This window comes from Colletotrichum chrysophilum (assembly GCF_026319265.1).
Source record: "Colletotrichum chrysophilum strain AFK26 chromosome Unknown scaffold_34, whole genome shotgun sequence".
Taxonomy (NCBI): Eukaryota; Fungi; Ascomycota; class Sordariomycetes; order Glomerellales; family Glomerellaceae; genus Colletotrichum; species Colletotrichum chrysophilum.
The window spans coordinates 199,296-215,586 of NW_026517321.1; the positions used below are offsets into that span (position 1 = coordinate 199,296).

At 53.6% G+C, this 16,291-nt stretch overlaps 3 protein-coding genes across 3 annotated transcripts; 2 read left to right on the forward strand and 1 right to left on the reverse strand.

The window, feature by feature from the left end:
• Positions 1-2,781: 2,781 nt before the first annotated feature.
• COL26b_005188 (uncharacterized protein) lies at positions 2,782-3,900 on the forward strand (the record flags this gene model as incomplete). The annotated part of the gene is made up of 1 exon (XM_053178044.1): positions 2,782-3,900. The coding sequence occupies one exon, from the start codon at positions 2,782-2,784 to the stop codon at positions 3,898-3,900; it is 1,119 nt and encodes a 372-aa protein (XP_053038003.1).
• A 1,296-nt stretch (positions 3,901-5,196) lies between these two features.
• COL26b_005189 (uncharacterized protein) lies at positions 5,197-8,586 on the forward strand (the record flags this gene model as incomplete). The annotated part of the gene is made up of 3 exons (XM_053178045.1): positions 5,197-7,478; positions 7,501-7,828; positions 7,936-8,586. 3 exons carry the CDS (start codon positions 5,197-5,199, stop codon positions 8,584-8,586), a joined length of 3,261 nt encoding a protein of 1,086 aa, XP_053038004.1.
• A 1,358-nt stretch (positions 8,587-9,944) lies between these two features.
• COL26b_005190 (uncharacterized protein) lies at positions 9,945-11,395 on the reverse strand (the record flags this gene model as incomplete). Its single annotated transcript, XM_053178046.1, has 2 exons — positions 9,945-11,191; positions 11,269-11,395. The coding sequence occupies 2 exons, from the start codon at positions 11,393-11,395 to the stop codon at positions 9,945-9,947; spliced, it is 1,374 nt and encodes a 457-aa protein (XP_053038005.1).
• Between the last annotated feature and the right edge of the window lie 4,896 nt (positions 11,396-16,291).

Below are 16,291 nucleotides of genomic sequence, written 5' to 3' on the forward strand. Positions count from 1 at the left end.
GTAGCAGCAACCTTTTCCTTCTTCCCGCTCGCGCGAATTTCCACCGCGCCGGTGCTGCTCTCGTGAGTCGTGGAGGGATCAGCTTGAGCCCAACAGGTCCTGCCTGGTGTGGTGGTGCAGACTGCAGAGATTGGGCGATTGCATGACATGGGCACCTCTGATGGGGCCGGCACCGCGATGGGGCCCCAGCACACCCGACCTCAGTTTTCCAGTGGGTTCGCAGGTCAGTGGACTGTGGTTCACACTCAACTCGCCGGGTCTTGCCCTGGGGGAGGCAAGGGAAAAGCGCCGCTCTACCTCGTGGTTGTAGGGAATTCGGCTGCATTCGACAAGTATCACAATCCCGGGTGCTAAGGGCGATAGATACCGGTGGCCTGCTAGCGTCCTTGTCGACTCCTTGTCAGACCGTCCTGGCTCTTGTCGCCCAAGGCCCGTGTTAGTCGTTAGTCGCTCTCGTTATTTGCTAGCTTGTCTGCTGTTAGTGATCATCTTACACCGGAACAACAAATGTTCTGCAAGTCCTGGCCGACACAGGGCGGAATAGGCTCCAATGGGATTGGCAACGGGATGGCCCCGACGGGAGGAAAGAAAAGAACCTTGGAAGGGTGCTGGTTCCATTATCCCTCGCTTTGCCCGATGCCGCAGGGGAGATTTCTCGGGGACACCTCCAACACGCCCCGGCTTCTTTGTGACCGTACCTCCCAGTCTCCTCACCATCTTTCTGTGCTCTTTGTGACGGCCCTGGTCTGCCTCTGTAAGCGACATTTCTGATGACAATATCTTTACAAGTACCTAACCGACCGATTTGCCGCTCGTAGGACGCCCTGCTCCCGCTGCCGACACCTCCCACTTACCTTAGTAACTACAGTCCCGTCTTATCCTCTTCACACCCGCTCATCGCCTTGCGTTGTTTATTTCTCTGTACCTACAAGGCCGGGCCAGGCCAGGCCAGAGCGTCACCGACTCGAGCTGGCCTTCCACACGCTTGGCGATTCCCTGACTTTGCTTGGCTAATCATCAGCCACCTGTACGAGGCAAGTAGCTTGATGTGAAGCTCTCTGGAACTCTGCAAATGCCGCATCATGTCGATTCTGGTTGGTCGGCCTTGGTTCTTAATAACTGCGCCCGGCCAAGCTGCTGCGGATGGATTGGCAAAACGTTGGCAGACCTGAGTAGCTGAGATGCGCTCTCATTGCCAAGAATCGCTTGATTCAGTCAATTGCCCAGACCTCGGCCAAGCATCAAGAGCTGTTAGCCAGCGGGGTCATACTAGCCGGGCAATGGGAGCGCAAATCCAGCTGTGAATAACTGGATAATAATAATACAAAATAAAATAAAATAAAAATTCAATAACTTAACACAAAAACAAAGTAGGGGCCACCAACAGCAAACACACCGGGAGTGGAGGTCCCGCAGCTTCTTGCTGTCTCCATCGCATCGTAGCCCGTCACATCGGATCGGGGTTCGCGCCCACCCAGGACCGATGGTTGGCCTGTCTCTGTCAAGGTCAACCGTCTGGCCTGACCTGATGACCGTCCATCTTTTCTTTCTTCAAACGCGCGCCGTTGCCTCGCAGGGTCACAGCGTCGCTCTCTTGTGTCCCACAGCCAAGCGCTGATTTGATAACAAAAACCTCATACCAGAGTCCAGCTCGGAGCCCCATACACCGCTTCACGCCCCGGGGCCCTTTCCGCATGGTAAGCCCCAAGTGAGGTGAGGTAAGGCCGGGTACACTGGGGCGGGTGGCAGACCGAATCCCTCCGCCCGTTCCGATGGCCCAGTTTGAAGTTTTTTCTTCTTTTTTCTTCTGAGTCCTTGTCGTTGCCATTGCGGATTCAGCCCGGCTTCGTTATTAGAGCACCCGGGACTGCACGCTAAGGTAGCTCTCATGTCCGGTCTTTGCCCGTTCCTAGCACAAACAAAAAACGGTGCCGTCTCGGCGTCTTCTTCGGCGGCCAGCCACCACAATTACTCCAAACTTTTGACGGTTTGACCTCCTCCTGCTCGTTATGACTTATGTAATCTCAAGCTAATAAGACGCCGGAGAATCAGATCATTCATCGTTGTCTGGCGGGAAGGATCCACCGATGAAGGCCTATGACGACATGCTCAGGTAACCGCTGGCCATTCTTATCTCCTTATCACCGCTGCGGAACACCAAGTTGGGGAATCGCAGCATGGGTTGAGACGAACCAATCACCACCTCGCGCCTGTGTCGGCCGAGGAGTTGCTTGCTCCGATCCAAGTGGATTGTTGGACGCGGCCGCCTGAGCTTCAGAGCTCACGCGCCTGGGTGCTGACACACTCAGGCGACCAAAGACATCACTGGGGCCTCGTCATCACAAGAAGCTTGTTAGAGGAGTCGCTTCTCACTCCTCAATACATGGTATTCACAGAGTAACTGCTCCTGTTGCGCTCGTAGCATCTGTCTTGGCTGGGCCTGCGATCTGAGCCGACTCATTTTCATCAAAGTCCAGAACTTCGGTTCAACTTCCCCGCATCATGACGGTCCTCAGTCATTTGAAACGAGTCCATCAACACAATGTTGCGACTCTGCGCCGCCAACCCGCCGCCGAAGTTTCTGGCGCTCTGGGCGACCTAGGAACTTTGCTTCCCTTGATGATTGCACTCGCCGTGCAACGATCTATCTATCTTGACAGCACCTTGGTGTTTACTGGCATTTTCAATGTCGTGACCGGTGCTGCTTTTGGCATCCCGCTGCCTGTACAACCGATGAAGGTCTGACACCCCGTAACTGATTCAACGTCGACAACTAACTTAATGTCCCAGGCCATTGCAGCTGCTGCGATTTCTAGAAGCGAAGACAGCGGCATCAGAACCGTCATGGCTGCTGGTCAGTGGGTCAGTCTGGCGGTTTTGATCATGAGTCTCACTGGTCTTCTTCGCTGGGTTACACGAAATGTTCCCGTCCCGGTTGTCAAGGGTATTCAGCTTGGTGCTGGCCTCTCTCTCGTAATGGCCGCCGGTTCAGGCTTGCTTCGAGACTTGCACTGGACTCATCCCGTTCTGGACAATAGGCTCTGGGCCCTGGCTGCTTTCTTGGTGCTCATCTTCACGCAGGGACTTCCCCGCTTCCCCTACGCCTTATACATCTTCCTCTTGTCGCTTGTCTTTGCGTTCATTTCCATCCTGAACGCCGATCATCACGAGCCGCACAACCTGCCGTGGTTCCACGTCTGGGTTCCGCAGTTGCTGCACTGGAACCTCAGCTGGTTCAAGTATAAGCCCATCACGATGGCCATCGGCCAGCTGCCTCTTACTACACTCAACTCTGTCATTGCTGTCAGCGCCCTCGCTGCCGACTTGCTCCCTGATATGCCTACCCCGACTGTCACCGGCATGGGCATCAGCGTTGGAATCATGAACTTGGTGGGTACTTGGTTTGGTGCTATGCCAGTCTGCCACGGCGCCGGAGGCCTGGCCGCTCAGTACCGATTCGGCGCGCGCAGCGGTGCCAGCGTCATCATCCTGGGCCTGTTCAAGATTATCTTAGGCGTCGTCTTTGGCGGAACTCTTCTCGACTTGCTGTCGCATTACCCCAAGAGCTTGCTTGGTGTCATGGTCATCGCCGCCGGTCTCGAGCTTGCCAAGGTCGGCCATAGCTTGAACCACGGTGCCTCTGACCTGTGGGAGAGTTCTGCAGGCAACAACGACGGTGGTCTTCTAAGACAACACCGCTCGCTGTCTGACGATGAGAGGGCTGAAAGATGGACCGTCATGCTGATGACCACTGCAGGACTTCTTGCCTTCAGGAATGATGCTATTGGATTCATCGCGGGTATGTTGTGTTTCTGGGCCTACAGGGCTTCGGAGAGAACTGCGCGCTGGTGGCAGTCTAAGCGACCCATTTTCGGGGAGCGAGAGCCGCTTCTGCGTTAAGACGGCCATATTGGTACGTTTTGCTTCGACGGGTTAGAGTATTGGTTCCTGGAAAACCAAAGTATATGTATTTATGACCTAGAATCATTGCAAGAATCCCTGACCAGAGACTGGAGAGGGGCCATCCATCAATCCATCCGGTTCATCTCATTTGCAAGTGCGTCTCAACTGCGGGTTTGGCATGTTTTCTGGTATCCTCGAACTTGCCAACGTGGATTTAACTTCAGCCACACGCTTCCAGGTTGTTGAGATTCACTAGACTTGATTCAAAATGGACCTTGTTGGGAAACCTTCTAAACAGCGATAAGCTACTATTCAGGTTGATAACCAAACCATGGATATGTCCATCACTGCCTCCACTGGTAGCAAAACTTCTGAGGACGAGAGAGTACTGAAAGCCGCAGGTTTCGGGCTCATGCAGAGACCAAGACTGATGCACTTCAAGAAAAAAAAGCCATCCAAAATGCATCACATAGAGTACCAAGATACCATACCCAAAGAATGTTTGCCTGCAGATTTGTTGCTCAAAGCAGCGGTTTGCATATGTAGTACCCAGAGCAGGGAGTCCACAAAGGTGAGGAAGTATTCGCCGGTTGGGTAGATTATCATTGGACGCTGACCGGGAAGTGGAAACCGACGTTGGATCTACGCAGGGTGATGGCCACGAGGTCTGTCTGTGAGCAGTCTCTTGGGAGCGTGGACATTGCTGATAGGTACTGAGAGGCAATTCGGACCTTGACCGAATTGCATCGTGAGATTCAGTCCCTTCACCGCAACATTGAAAAGATGACTCAGCCAAGCTTCAATAATAAGAAAGGGCCAGGAAAGATGAACAATTTGGGCCATGGATAGGTTCCTTCCTGTATCGTCCCAAAGTGAACTGCCCAATCGTTTTTAGGTAATTGCCTCGGGAGGATGGCTTCGTTTGGGAAGTCGCAAGCACCTTTGCGCTTTCCTCCGGTCATTGTTTGGTCCTGAGAAGGCAGGCAGCGACGGGGGACTGCACCGGTGACTGGCGTCTGGCCTTGTCTCTTTCAAGGGAATGAGCGTGGGCCCGTGCTTTCCCAGCGCGGGGTTGACCAATAGGCCAGGAGATTCACCGAAGTCAGCCAATCAAAAAGGTACCCTTTCTCCACCGACCCTGTCAATCGGCAGGAAGGAGTCTCGCAGCCCGATTTTTTTGGGATCTCGCATTGTCCGCAGTCTCCTCAGGTCCAACCTTGTCGCAACAGACCAAATCGCCTTCAGAGGCTTGCCGAAGACGAAGGAGCTGGTCTGTCCGCTTGCAGAGCAGCGATGACTTCGTCCAACGCCGGCCAGAACGGCCAGGCGCCCGTGCCGACCACGCCGCCCCCAAAGAACAAGACGTCGCCAGCCTCCGCTCGACACAATTCCGACGACAACAACGCGACCCAGCCCGACCAGCCGCGCGCCGATGCATCCACCACCGCTGGGAACACCAAGAACGACACGTCTACCAACCGTCACACCACTCCCGTCGCCGTCGATACCGTCATGACCGATGCCGACGCCGCGACCACCGCGATCACGACCGCCCTCCCCGCAGCATCGCAGCCCGCTCCAGCCGCCCCGATGGATGCCGATCCCTTCAACTCCTCCTTCCCCCATACCCCAATGCCCAACATGGACCACGCCTACATGATGATGGCTCTCGCGCATATGGCAAACAACCAGATACCCAACCAGATGTCGCCACCTCCGACTGTCACGCCAGCCCAGGTCACGCTCCCGACCATGAGCAATGGCAACGACCCGCTCGTCGCAAGCACTCAGAACCTCGCGGCCGCCACACAAGGCCTGGAGTCCTTTGCGCGAATAGAATTCGCCGACAGTGTCTTCCAGATGACCACTTACGCCGTCATCATCGGCCGTGATCAGAAGGCCATGATCCAGGCGCGACGGGACGAGAAGCGCAATGCCGAACATCGGAGAAGAGTTGAGGAGTACGAGGCTCTGGGACTGCCGCCCCCCTCTCCCGTCAGGAATGACCGCATCAAGTTCAGCAAATCGTACGTCAGTGAAGAAGGAGGCATGTTGGGACCCGAGTCCGACAGTGAGGAATCCGGACGGCCAGCGAAGCGACGTAAGACCACTAGTACTGGATCGTCGCAAAGACCCGAAGAGGAAGAAGCACAGGAGAACCTCATATCCAACAGACAGTACGTATCGCATACACCGGGCGCCGCTGCTGTCGACCTCGCATCTCTGCGGCCCTCTCCTCACCACGTTCCGCTGGTCGGCATCCATTCACCCGGACCCGACATCGCGACCAAGACCAAGGCCATCTCAAGAGAACATCTCAAGATCCAGTTCAATCGTGCTGAGTGCGTGTTTGAGGCTATTCCATTACACAAGAATGGCTTCTTTTGCGAAGATGTTCACCACAAAGACGGAGTAGTCGTGCTTCGGAGCGGCGCCCACTTGCAGATCAAGGATGTCGACTTTCGCTTCGTCATCAATGGTGTCCCTGAAGGCCGCACTGGCGCGGAAGACTTCGCAGAGGATAAGGACAATCTGAAGAAGAGCGGCAGAGCCCAAGGTGGCAAAGAGATGAGCTTCGAGTTTGAAGCCTCACATGGAAATGGCGAGCTGAATGACTCTAGCGACTCGTCGCTCAGTCCCCCAGCGCCGTCCGAAGATGAAGAATCAGATGCCGACGCCGAGGCAGAGGATGCGGACGTCGATGCAGAAGCTGAAGCCGATGCAGAAGCCGAAGCAGATGCAGATGCAGAAGCCGAGGCCGAGGCCGAAGACGAACCCCTCGCAGAAGCAGATGCTCAGGCTGACGAGGAAGAGGAGGAAGTGGAAGATGCTGAGCCTAGCACAGAAGTTAAGGCAGAGGAGCCCGAATTGGGCCACTCATTACAGCAGCCATTACCACTGCTTATTCCAAAGAAAAGGGGCCCTGGCAGACCGCCAAAGAACGGTTTCATGTCCAAGCGCGAGCAGCGGTTGCTTAAGAAGCAACAGCAAGAGATGGCCAAGAAGACGCTACCACAACCACCTCCCGGCGAGCCTCCAATCAAGAGGAAGGTCGGACGTCCAAGAAAGCATCCGCTCCCTGAAGAAGGGGGACACCGACCAGAGAAGCGCAAATACAAGCCCCGGAAGCCGAAGGGAGAAGACGGCGCAGAGGGATCAGACGCAGAGCGACGGGCCAAAGAGAAGAAGGAGAAGAAGGTCCGGCCGAAGTCGCCTCCCTTGGAACTCAAGATTGAAGACTACACAGAGGAACAGCTTCAGAAGCCCAACAAAAACTACGGAGTTCTCATTGACGAAACTCTGACTGCGGCGGGACCCGACGGTCTTACACTGAAGCAGATCTATAAGCGAATCACGCAAAGATACCCCTGGTTCTACTTCCACACAGAGACAAAAGGTTGGGAATCCAGTGTACGGCACAATCTCATCGGGAACGAGGCATTCAAAAAGGACGACACCACCGGACTCTGGTCGCGTGTGCCTGGTGTGGAGCTTGATGCCGGCAAGAAGCGAAAGGCCTCATCGCCGGATCGCTCGATGAGTGCCGGTTATGGTCATTACAACCACCACCCAACGTACGCTCAATACGCCCAGCAGCAGCAACAGCAATATCAGCAGCAGCAGCAGCCTCAGCAGCCGCAACCGCAGCAACCACAACCTCAACCGCAGCAGCAACAGGCGCATATGCCCCCAGCGTATCAACATCTTCCTCATGCTTACCATACGCAGGCATATGCGGGTCAACAAGCTCAAGCTGCTGCTGCTGCTGCCGCTTCTGCTGCGCGGACACCTCAATACTCGCCTCCAGCAACGACTCCAGCCCCTGGCCAACCAGCGCAACCCCCGGCATCTCAACCTGTTGCGCCTGCAACGCTTCCCGGTTATGGAGCTGCCGCCGCGATTGCCCGGCCTCAGGGCGTCGCCGGTAAGCAACCGACTTACAGCTCACCATATGCTTCGCGACCTCCTCCGACACATACTGCTGTCAAAGCAGAAAACGGCACCACACCATCAGCACCGCCAGTCACACAGCCTGCTCCGGCCGTCCCCCCTGGAGCTCACCCACCACCGATACCCGCTGCTACACCGCAGCAAACCCGACCCACACCAACGCCACCAGCACCAGCCGAACCTCGTGCAGTCATCCAACCTCGCCTATTGTCTGCAGTCAATGGCCTCAAAAACGGTTTGATTGACAATTTGAAGAAAGCGAAGAATCCGAAGGCCGAAACAATCGTCATGTCTGCCCTCAATCGGGTCCTGGGGCTCAAGAGTGCTGCCACAGAGAATCAAGCCATGGAGGACATTTGCATGAAGGGCATGCAAAAAATTGTCGACGGCTTCTTAGCTCCAGGCAGCAGCACGCCTGGCTCTGGTGGCACACCACAGCCAAGTGGGTCCAACAGCGTCTTCGAGCCCAAAGTCTTCCAGTCCTTGCTTGGGTTTAAGAATGTCTCGTCCAACGCCCTCAAGGTTAGAATAGGAGAAGCCAAGGCTGAGGCAGTCACCCTGTCCGCTATTGACCGAGTGCTCGGCCTAGCCGATGCAAGTATCGTGCCCCCAACCGCGGAAGCTACAGCGTCTGGCTCGCCGGCTGCAGGCTTGGATGGGATCGAATCACACCTAATTAACTCGGTGAAGCAGTTACTGCTAGGTCTAAATCAGAAGTTGCATGGAACATAAGTATCAATCTAGCACGAGAGAGGGGGACAGAGGATTTCGCAGCAAGGTCACCTAGGCAGCCCGGGGGCCCTTTGCGTTGTTCCTGGAAGCGAATGATCATGAAATAGCGAAATACGACTACTCATAGCGTAGCTAGGTATTGTTGATTGGGGTTTAGCACAAAATATCTTGAATCGTTTTTACAACATGTTCTACTACTATGGAAGTTGTGAGTTCACTGAGAATTGGACATAATGCCGTGCGTCTACGCGAGCATCTTCGCTTGATGCGGTGAAGCACTGTCCAAGTCTGGCATCGGATGTTTGTCCAACTGATGGCTCTGATTGACGGGGCCATGACAAGGGGTTAGGATTGGGGCCCAGGATGTTATCACGTATGGCCTCGCCTAAGCAACTGTGCCGCCCTGGGGCTTGCATCTCTAACCGCTGTGGCTTTTGAAATTTGATAGTCTAACTCAGTCGTACATACTGTGTGGCTCACCAGACATCCGAGGCAGCCTCTTCTTCCTCTGTATGGACTGAGGGTTTTCCCTACTGAGTGGGCTCGAAACTTTCTCAACGTGGACTGAGGGTTTCTGGTTTGGGCTTTGTGGGATGTGGCCAGGCTCTGGGACCATTAGTGACGTGTCTTCCGAAGCACTTTCACGCCCGCTCGTGTAGTCAGTCCATAGGTTGTAGTACCAACCGTTGGCTCTGGAGGCTCTTCTTTCGCCGTTCCGGGCCCGCTGCCCGGCTGCCAAACGTGTTGGTTGAGCGGTAAGATTGGCTGGGGAAGACCGACTTGACGCGAGGGTGCGAGAAGCCCGATGAGCTTTCGGCGCATAACAAAACATACCATGGATTTGCCGCCACCTTGAAGAAAGAAGAATTGGAGCCGCGTTTCACGGCCAAGAGATCTAAGTCTGGTCATGATCAGCATAGCTACCCTGTTGGTTATGGGAGAAACCAGTACACCTGATGTTTTTGACGCCCATGCGTCCACGAACACCCCAACGCAGCCGTTTTGAGTAATTCTAGAGCTTCAACTTGCTAGAAAACTGGTCATGTGCTAATTAAGGACAGCCATGTGATTCAGGTTTCATCTGAATCGATTGTGGAACGGAGAAGATACGTCGATGAGCGAAGCCTTTTACGAGTCTCTGCTCATTGCGGACACTCATGTTGTCTTATAAACTGCGCATTATGCCAGAGTGACTGGTTGCCACAGAAATTGTTACGACTGAGATAACATGCTTTTTATGGGGGATGTGCCCAAAACACAGTACATAGTTGAGTAATTTGGACACTCGATTTTGAGACACGGTTCATTCTTAACAAAACATTTCATTATTCCAGCCCCTGGTTCCAGGGCTCCCAAGTTTATTTGTCATAACTACCCATGCACTTCACCTTCTCGGGAGGATCAGCTTTCCAATCCAGCTTGAAATCTTCCTTCTTGTCTTCGTCCCCAACCCACTGGCTGGTGTAGCCCTTGGCCGCCTTGATCTTCCTGCCTGCGTCGTCACTGTATTCCAAGTTGACGCTTGGGACGACCGCAATCTTCCCGAACCCGATATTCCACATGTCCTTGCAAAACAGCTGGGGCTCTCCCTGGAAGCACTCCCCCTGGCCTGGCGCCCGGAACCTGATGAGCTGGTCCAGCAGGGGCCGCGCCGTCATGGCCACTGCGCCGTTCCAGCAGGAAAAGACTTGGATGGGCTTGTGGTCAAAGAACCGTCGCTTCGACGTCGCCTCGTTCCAAAAGATGTTCCAGGCCGAGTTCCAGTTGCCATCGGGCGGGATCTCAAAGAAGGAATCGCCGGCAATGGTGCGGCTGATCCAGACGTCGTAGAAGGTCGGGTCTGCGCCCACGTACGTCCAGTCAAAACCGCAGGTCATGTCGGCGCCGAGATAGAGCCGCTGGTGGGCGAGCTCGAGGATGTCCTCGAGACAGATGGAGACGTCGTTGAGGAAGAGAACCGTCGTGTCCGAGGCGTATTTGAGCGGGTTGTTTACCAGCGGCGCGATGGCCATGTTTCGCAGCTCCGCAAGCTTTCTAATGCGGTCGCCTGCGCCCGGATCGAGGTCGCTGCGGGCGAAGTGATACTCGGTGCCGAGCTTCTCGATCTCGCTGGTGATTTCTTTGAGAATCTCGTACGTGCCGTCGTTGGAGTTTCCCTCCACCACCGAGAGAACGCAGTTCTCAGGACCGAAGAAACGAAGGGCTTCGACGATGGAGCCCATGAGCCGCGGCAGCAGATCGGCCTTATGACGGATATTGAGAGCAAGGAAGAATTTTGGCTTCTTCAGCTTCGAGGCGGGCTTGAGGTACTCATAGCGGTCGATGTTGGGCCGGGGGCAGTCTAGCCTGGGAAAGTTCTTGTCCTCGGGGTCGAGGATGGCATTGATGTATTTGGGAGCGCTCTTGATGTGATCCGGGTTGCCGTCCGGCAATGATGGGCTGACGGCGTCAGCAGTCGGCGATGGTGTCGGCACTTGTATCGGCGTTTCCGTGGGCGCCGGCGTGTGCGTCGGGACGTGGGCCGGCGATGCTACCGTGGGTTTTGATCCATCGTCTCCGTGGTGTGGAGACGCTCCGTGCGTTTGCTCGGCGGGTTGAGGCTTCCCTGGTTCAATTGTAAGTAACAATGATTCCAGGCTCTAATCAGATATCATGAGCGCCCGAAAGAAAGTTGGTACTCACGGAACGGTTTGTACGCGACGTCGAAGTACTCGCGACCGGAAAAGAGATCATATGCGACCAACAGGCTGAATAGCAGCAAGCCGACGGAGCAGGCCTGCGCAAAGAGGACGAGCTTCCGTCTCGCCATGGCAGTTATGAAGGGCCGCAAACTACCATCACGCACCGTGAAAGGCGACAATGATGAGCTGCGAAGTAGAAGGGGGAAGAGAGGTTAAGTTCGATTAAATTACATATGGCCGAGAGAGAAGAGCGCGTCTCCCCCATCTGGGGACAAGAAGGCCGGGGGCCATTTCTCGAGGGGTCCAACAACAGCTCAGGTGGATGTTGGAAGCGAAAGGCCCCTGTTCGTCCAAGACATCGCCGACCACTCAGACACAACTGTTGGTGCCGTTGTCCGTCGAGTTGACCGGGGTCCCGAGAAAGGCTCACATCCCGCCCCGGTTGTCTTTTGTTGGTGCAGGCTCAGGGCGTTTACCGCGCGATCAAAATGGCGGCCGTGGTTGGGCCATGATCCCTCTGGGTCCGCAATCAAGGCCTTGGTGCATCCACTCTCCTACCAGCATTATCTTCTTTTGGTGTTGGTTCCCTTTGCTTAACTTGTTGGTTTACCTCCAGCCTCACAGGTTTTGCCCGATGCCAACGCCTTTCCTCTCTACGCTGTGAGCAGGCTGCGACGTGCCCTGAAATTTGCCCCCTCTTGCTGCATGGATGTCGCAGCTAGAGGCGCTCAAGACTCGACTGCTTTGAGTATGATTCGTCGAGGGAAATGAGCTACCCGGGGTCAACCACTCTGTCGGGTCGCAGGCAAACGAAAACAGGCAGATGGCGATAACTTGAGAGGCAGCAAAGTCAGGCCCTTTGTCACGGCTGGCCGTCGGGCCTCCGAGGTTGGCCGACTCCTCCTGTTATGTGACCTCTCGCCCAGAGGTCTGGGTGATCGGGTTGACGGGATGCTACATACTTAGTTGCGTATTCCACCCGTCCTCGTCCGAGTCTCCTCGTGTTCCGAGTCCATCTTTCCCTCGTCGCTTGTCATTGTACGACTTCACGATATCTCTCGTTTCACTGAGAGTGCTTTGGATTTGATCGTCCAGTCCATAATTACTAATATTCGAAACCGGTTTTTCATCACTATGTCTAAAATACACGACCATCGAGAATACCAAGCCCCTGTTTATCAAGTTGTTTGCACACTTGCGGAATCGACAAACACGCAGATCCTCCCGAGAAGTCTGGTCTATCTCTTCTTCGGCGTTCAAAGACCCTCCACTTCGGGATGCTTCGGGTAAACATCCTGTTTCTCCTCCTCTTCGCCCTCGAACGGCAATTCACCATCGCGGCATCTCCGCGGGCCATTAACCTCAAGTACGCCGCTGTTCAGCCGCCAAAGCCTACGCAACCTCCAGCCAAGAACAGCACACGAGGTACAGATGAAGAGCTCCGGCGGCGACAGGTCACTTCCATCGGATCTAAAACCTGCGGGTACTATGACGGCGACCCGACAAAGTTCCGGACTGCTGACGGCGGATACGGCTGCCGCCTTGATATCAACAACGGTCTCTGGGGATTTTGTCCCACTACAGTGATATCTCCAAAAGATTGTGGGCTGGCGGGAGCTTGCGAAGATAAACATGCGTGTACAAACGGCTGTGGAAAGACCGGCATCGAGGGTCTCACCACGTTTACTTGGTGAGTAGCTCTGACTAAGTATGATAAGCACAGCCTAATTATCATCAGTTCAAGCACAAATCAGTACTGCTCAACTGTCATTCTCAAGGGAGATTATGAAGGCGGCTTTTCCTACATTGCGTGCGGCGCTCAAGCTGTCGTAGAAACCCTCTTCCAATCCCCAACAGTTGCGGCAGTTCCCAGCGGTACTATAACTCCCGATTCATCGACAGCCTCTGAAACCGAAACCACAAGCATATCAACAGATGCGAAATCCTCGCAAGCCTCGACGTCATCAACCTCGACAGGAGCGACGGCTACGGGTGCGCTACAATCATCCACGGAATCTAATGCTGCAGCCAGCGAGACAGCCACTCCAGCAGGACGAGATAACAGTGATGGAGATTCTTCCAGTACACCCAATACCACAGGCATCATTATCGGCGGTGTCATCGGCGGCATTGCCATAGTGTGCGTTACTGTCGTCACGGCCGTCTACCTTCTCCGTCGCAACAGGAAGGAGAACAACGAAGGGAGGAGCAGTCGCTTCTTTTCGTGGAGAAAATCATCTCAGAAACCTCCCACCTATGATCAAAGCGAAGCTACTCAAGTTGATCAAAATTTGCAGTACACCGCGGATAATAACAAGACCTACGCCGGATGGGGGCCAGCGGAAGTGTACGGCTCAGAGGCATGGAGGAACCCGACCGCTCCCGTTGAAATGCCAAGTGCGCCTGCGCCTCCTGTTGAGCTTCCCAGTCGACGTTACTAAAGAGAAGGGAAAGAGTGTTTTGGAAATGATGACAGATTTCACGACGATATTTCAGCTGTAAAGTCTACAAAGCGAGGCGGGTGTTTTCCTTAGAATTTTGTTCGAATATCAATTTGTGCTTAGTTCACAACATATTGTAGAAGTCTGCCTTAATAAGACATGGTATATGTGCTTGACAACAAGGGGTAAAAGGAATGGTCTCTGAGAACATGATTGAGAGTCGTAGTAATACATTGTGAATTTCATTGGTATTCGAGAGTTCCATTGGTATTCGAGAACGAACCTTTAAAGCGTTTCAGCTAAAGCTTAAAATGATAAGGAATACAAAGGCCGCACTCCTCAAAACTTTCATGACGAAAAAGAAAATTCGATGCGCCAAAGTCATCATTGAAGGCCGTACACAGATCTACTTGACCTTGTCAAAGATCAGCTTTTCCCAGCAATCAGGGTCCTCCGTGTTCATTTCTTTGATCTTTTGAGACCAATATGACGACAGACTGCCTCCGTCATCAAATGGTCGAAGTCGAGCCCATACCGCCCACATCCTCACTACTGCCTCAGCTGTTGACGCGTCGACTTCGAAGAATTCGTGGTGCTGCGCAGGACAACCCGGGCATTTCTCTTTTCTCTGATAATTGCGCAGAAGTAGGTGGATGATCTTTTCCATCTTGACGTGATGCGTGACTTTATATGCGAAGACAAGCTGTGGCTCGTAATGGCACTGTTCCTGCCACTCTTTCATACGTCTTTTGTAATCGTTCGTATAGCCAATCTTAACCACCTGGCAGGCCTTAAGGCTTGTCGTTTTATGATCTTGAGGCAGTTGATAGCCATAGATGTATCCTTCGCCTTTGGCGAAGCCCTCTTTTTCTCTCTTCATGAAAGGCGTGTTGAGCTTATTGGCAATGTCCTTATTGATCATACTGAGATGTTTGGGTTGATAGTAGGGCTCGAAGGTGTGTATGGTGTCATTGCACTTGACTGTGTCTTCAAGCGGGTCCAAAGCGAGAGGCACATCTTCAGTCTTGACGTGTTGTTCGTGTTGTTCTTCTTTAACCACGGTATTCATCAACGACATTCCTGGTTTCGCTTCGGCATGAGAAAACGTTGATGGCTGAACTGCAGCTGGTGTTTTGAAAATGTTGACTCGAGTTCCGCTGAGTTGAGTTGAAGCTTTAGTCGATTTCGGGTGATTTCTAGTATCCGCTTCTTGAGTTACCGCAGCACCGTGGGTCAGGAACGAGACCAGACGGCTTCTCCATTGTGTCACTTTCTCGGCAATCTGGTTCTGGTGATATCTTCTGCAGAGAACAAGAGAAGCGAGAGTCTCTAAATGATTGATCGCGCAGGTTATGCTTCCGCTTTCGACGATATTGAGCAGGACGGATGTAATCTGAGAGCGGGAGACTTTGCTTATTGGGTTACCACAAGTCGGCTTGTTCTTTGAATACCCTCGACAGGTGGTACAAGCATTGAATTGGGTGTCGAGACAGCGATAGAGCTCGTTGGTATTCCTCACCCATGATGTCTGAATGAGGGCCTCCATTGCAAATAATATTCAAGGCTTGATGTTGAGAACTAGCTCTTGTCGCAGGCTCCTTGATGTCGCAGCATTGCTATCATGGCCAATATCAGGCATTCTAGGTCATTTATAGGAGTTTGAGTGACGGGAAAGCCTCTGAGGAGGCCTCGGTAAGGCTTACAGGCCTGGGCCATAGCCACGCCACACTCCAACATGGCAGAGGTCATGGCAGAAGTCGTGCGCTGCAAATTGACAGCCAACTGGGTGGAATCCTGGACAATACTTCCGTACTCTCATGTCCAACAACTTATGTATTAACTGGTCCTTTTAACCGTATCTGTCGTGATCTACGTCGTCCTGTTCCTACAGTCTTAGGTGTCGTCTGATCTGTTCTCATCGCTCAAGTAGTGAGTAATACTCGCCGGAACAGCGGACTTCATACCGTGACGGTACTTCGAGGTTCGAGAAGTCCATCGCCGCACATGCTGCGAGACCTCGATTTACAGCGTTTACTTCTGTGTGAATGTATTCCGAGAAAGAACTGAAGTGCTGGTGATAATGACCCAGCTAACGTCGTTGGACGTTCAGGCCTGTTCGCCATGTTGGCCGTTGACGGCATGAACACCGAAAAGAGGACTCAACGCCGACGATGAAACCCTCGGATCCAGTCTCTCGGGTCTGAAAATGGCGCAGCAGTATATATCAGCAAGCATGAAGCGAAGAACCACGGAGGAAAGTGGAAAAAGTCTTGCGGGTGATGGCGTGCGGAAGACTTGTCGTCGGCGGTTGCGGAGCGAATGAGAAGGTGTGCGCTGGACTTGGCACATCCATGGATGTGGTTCTGGTACTGTCTGCCAGCCGGTCAACGAAACGGCCACCGCCCAGGCTGTGCTGTGGACTCATTCATCGCCATAACTCAAACTCTACGCCCTCAAAAGTCTGCTGCCGACAAGTAGAAATGGAAAATCGTTTTCCAAAAGTAGCGCCTTCCCGCCAGCAATGGTGATTGATCATGTCATCTCCTTTAATAGACAGATAGCGATCCGCTCGAGATTATGAAT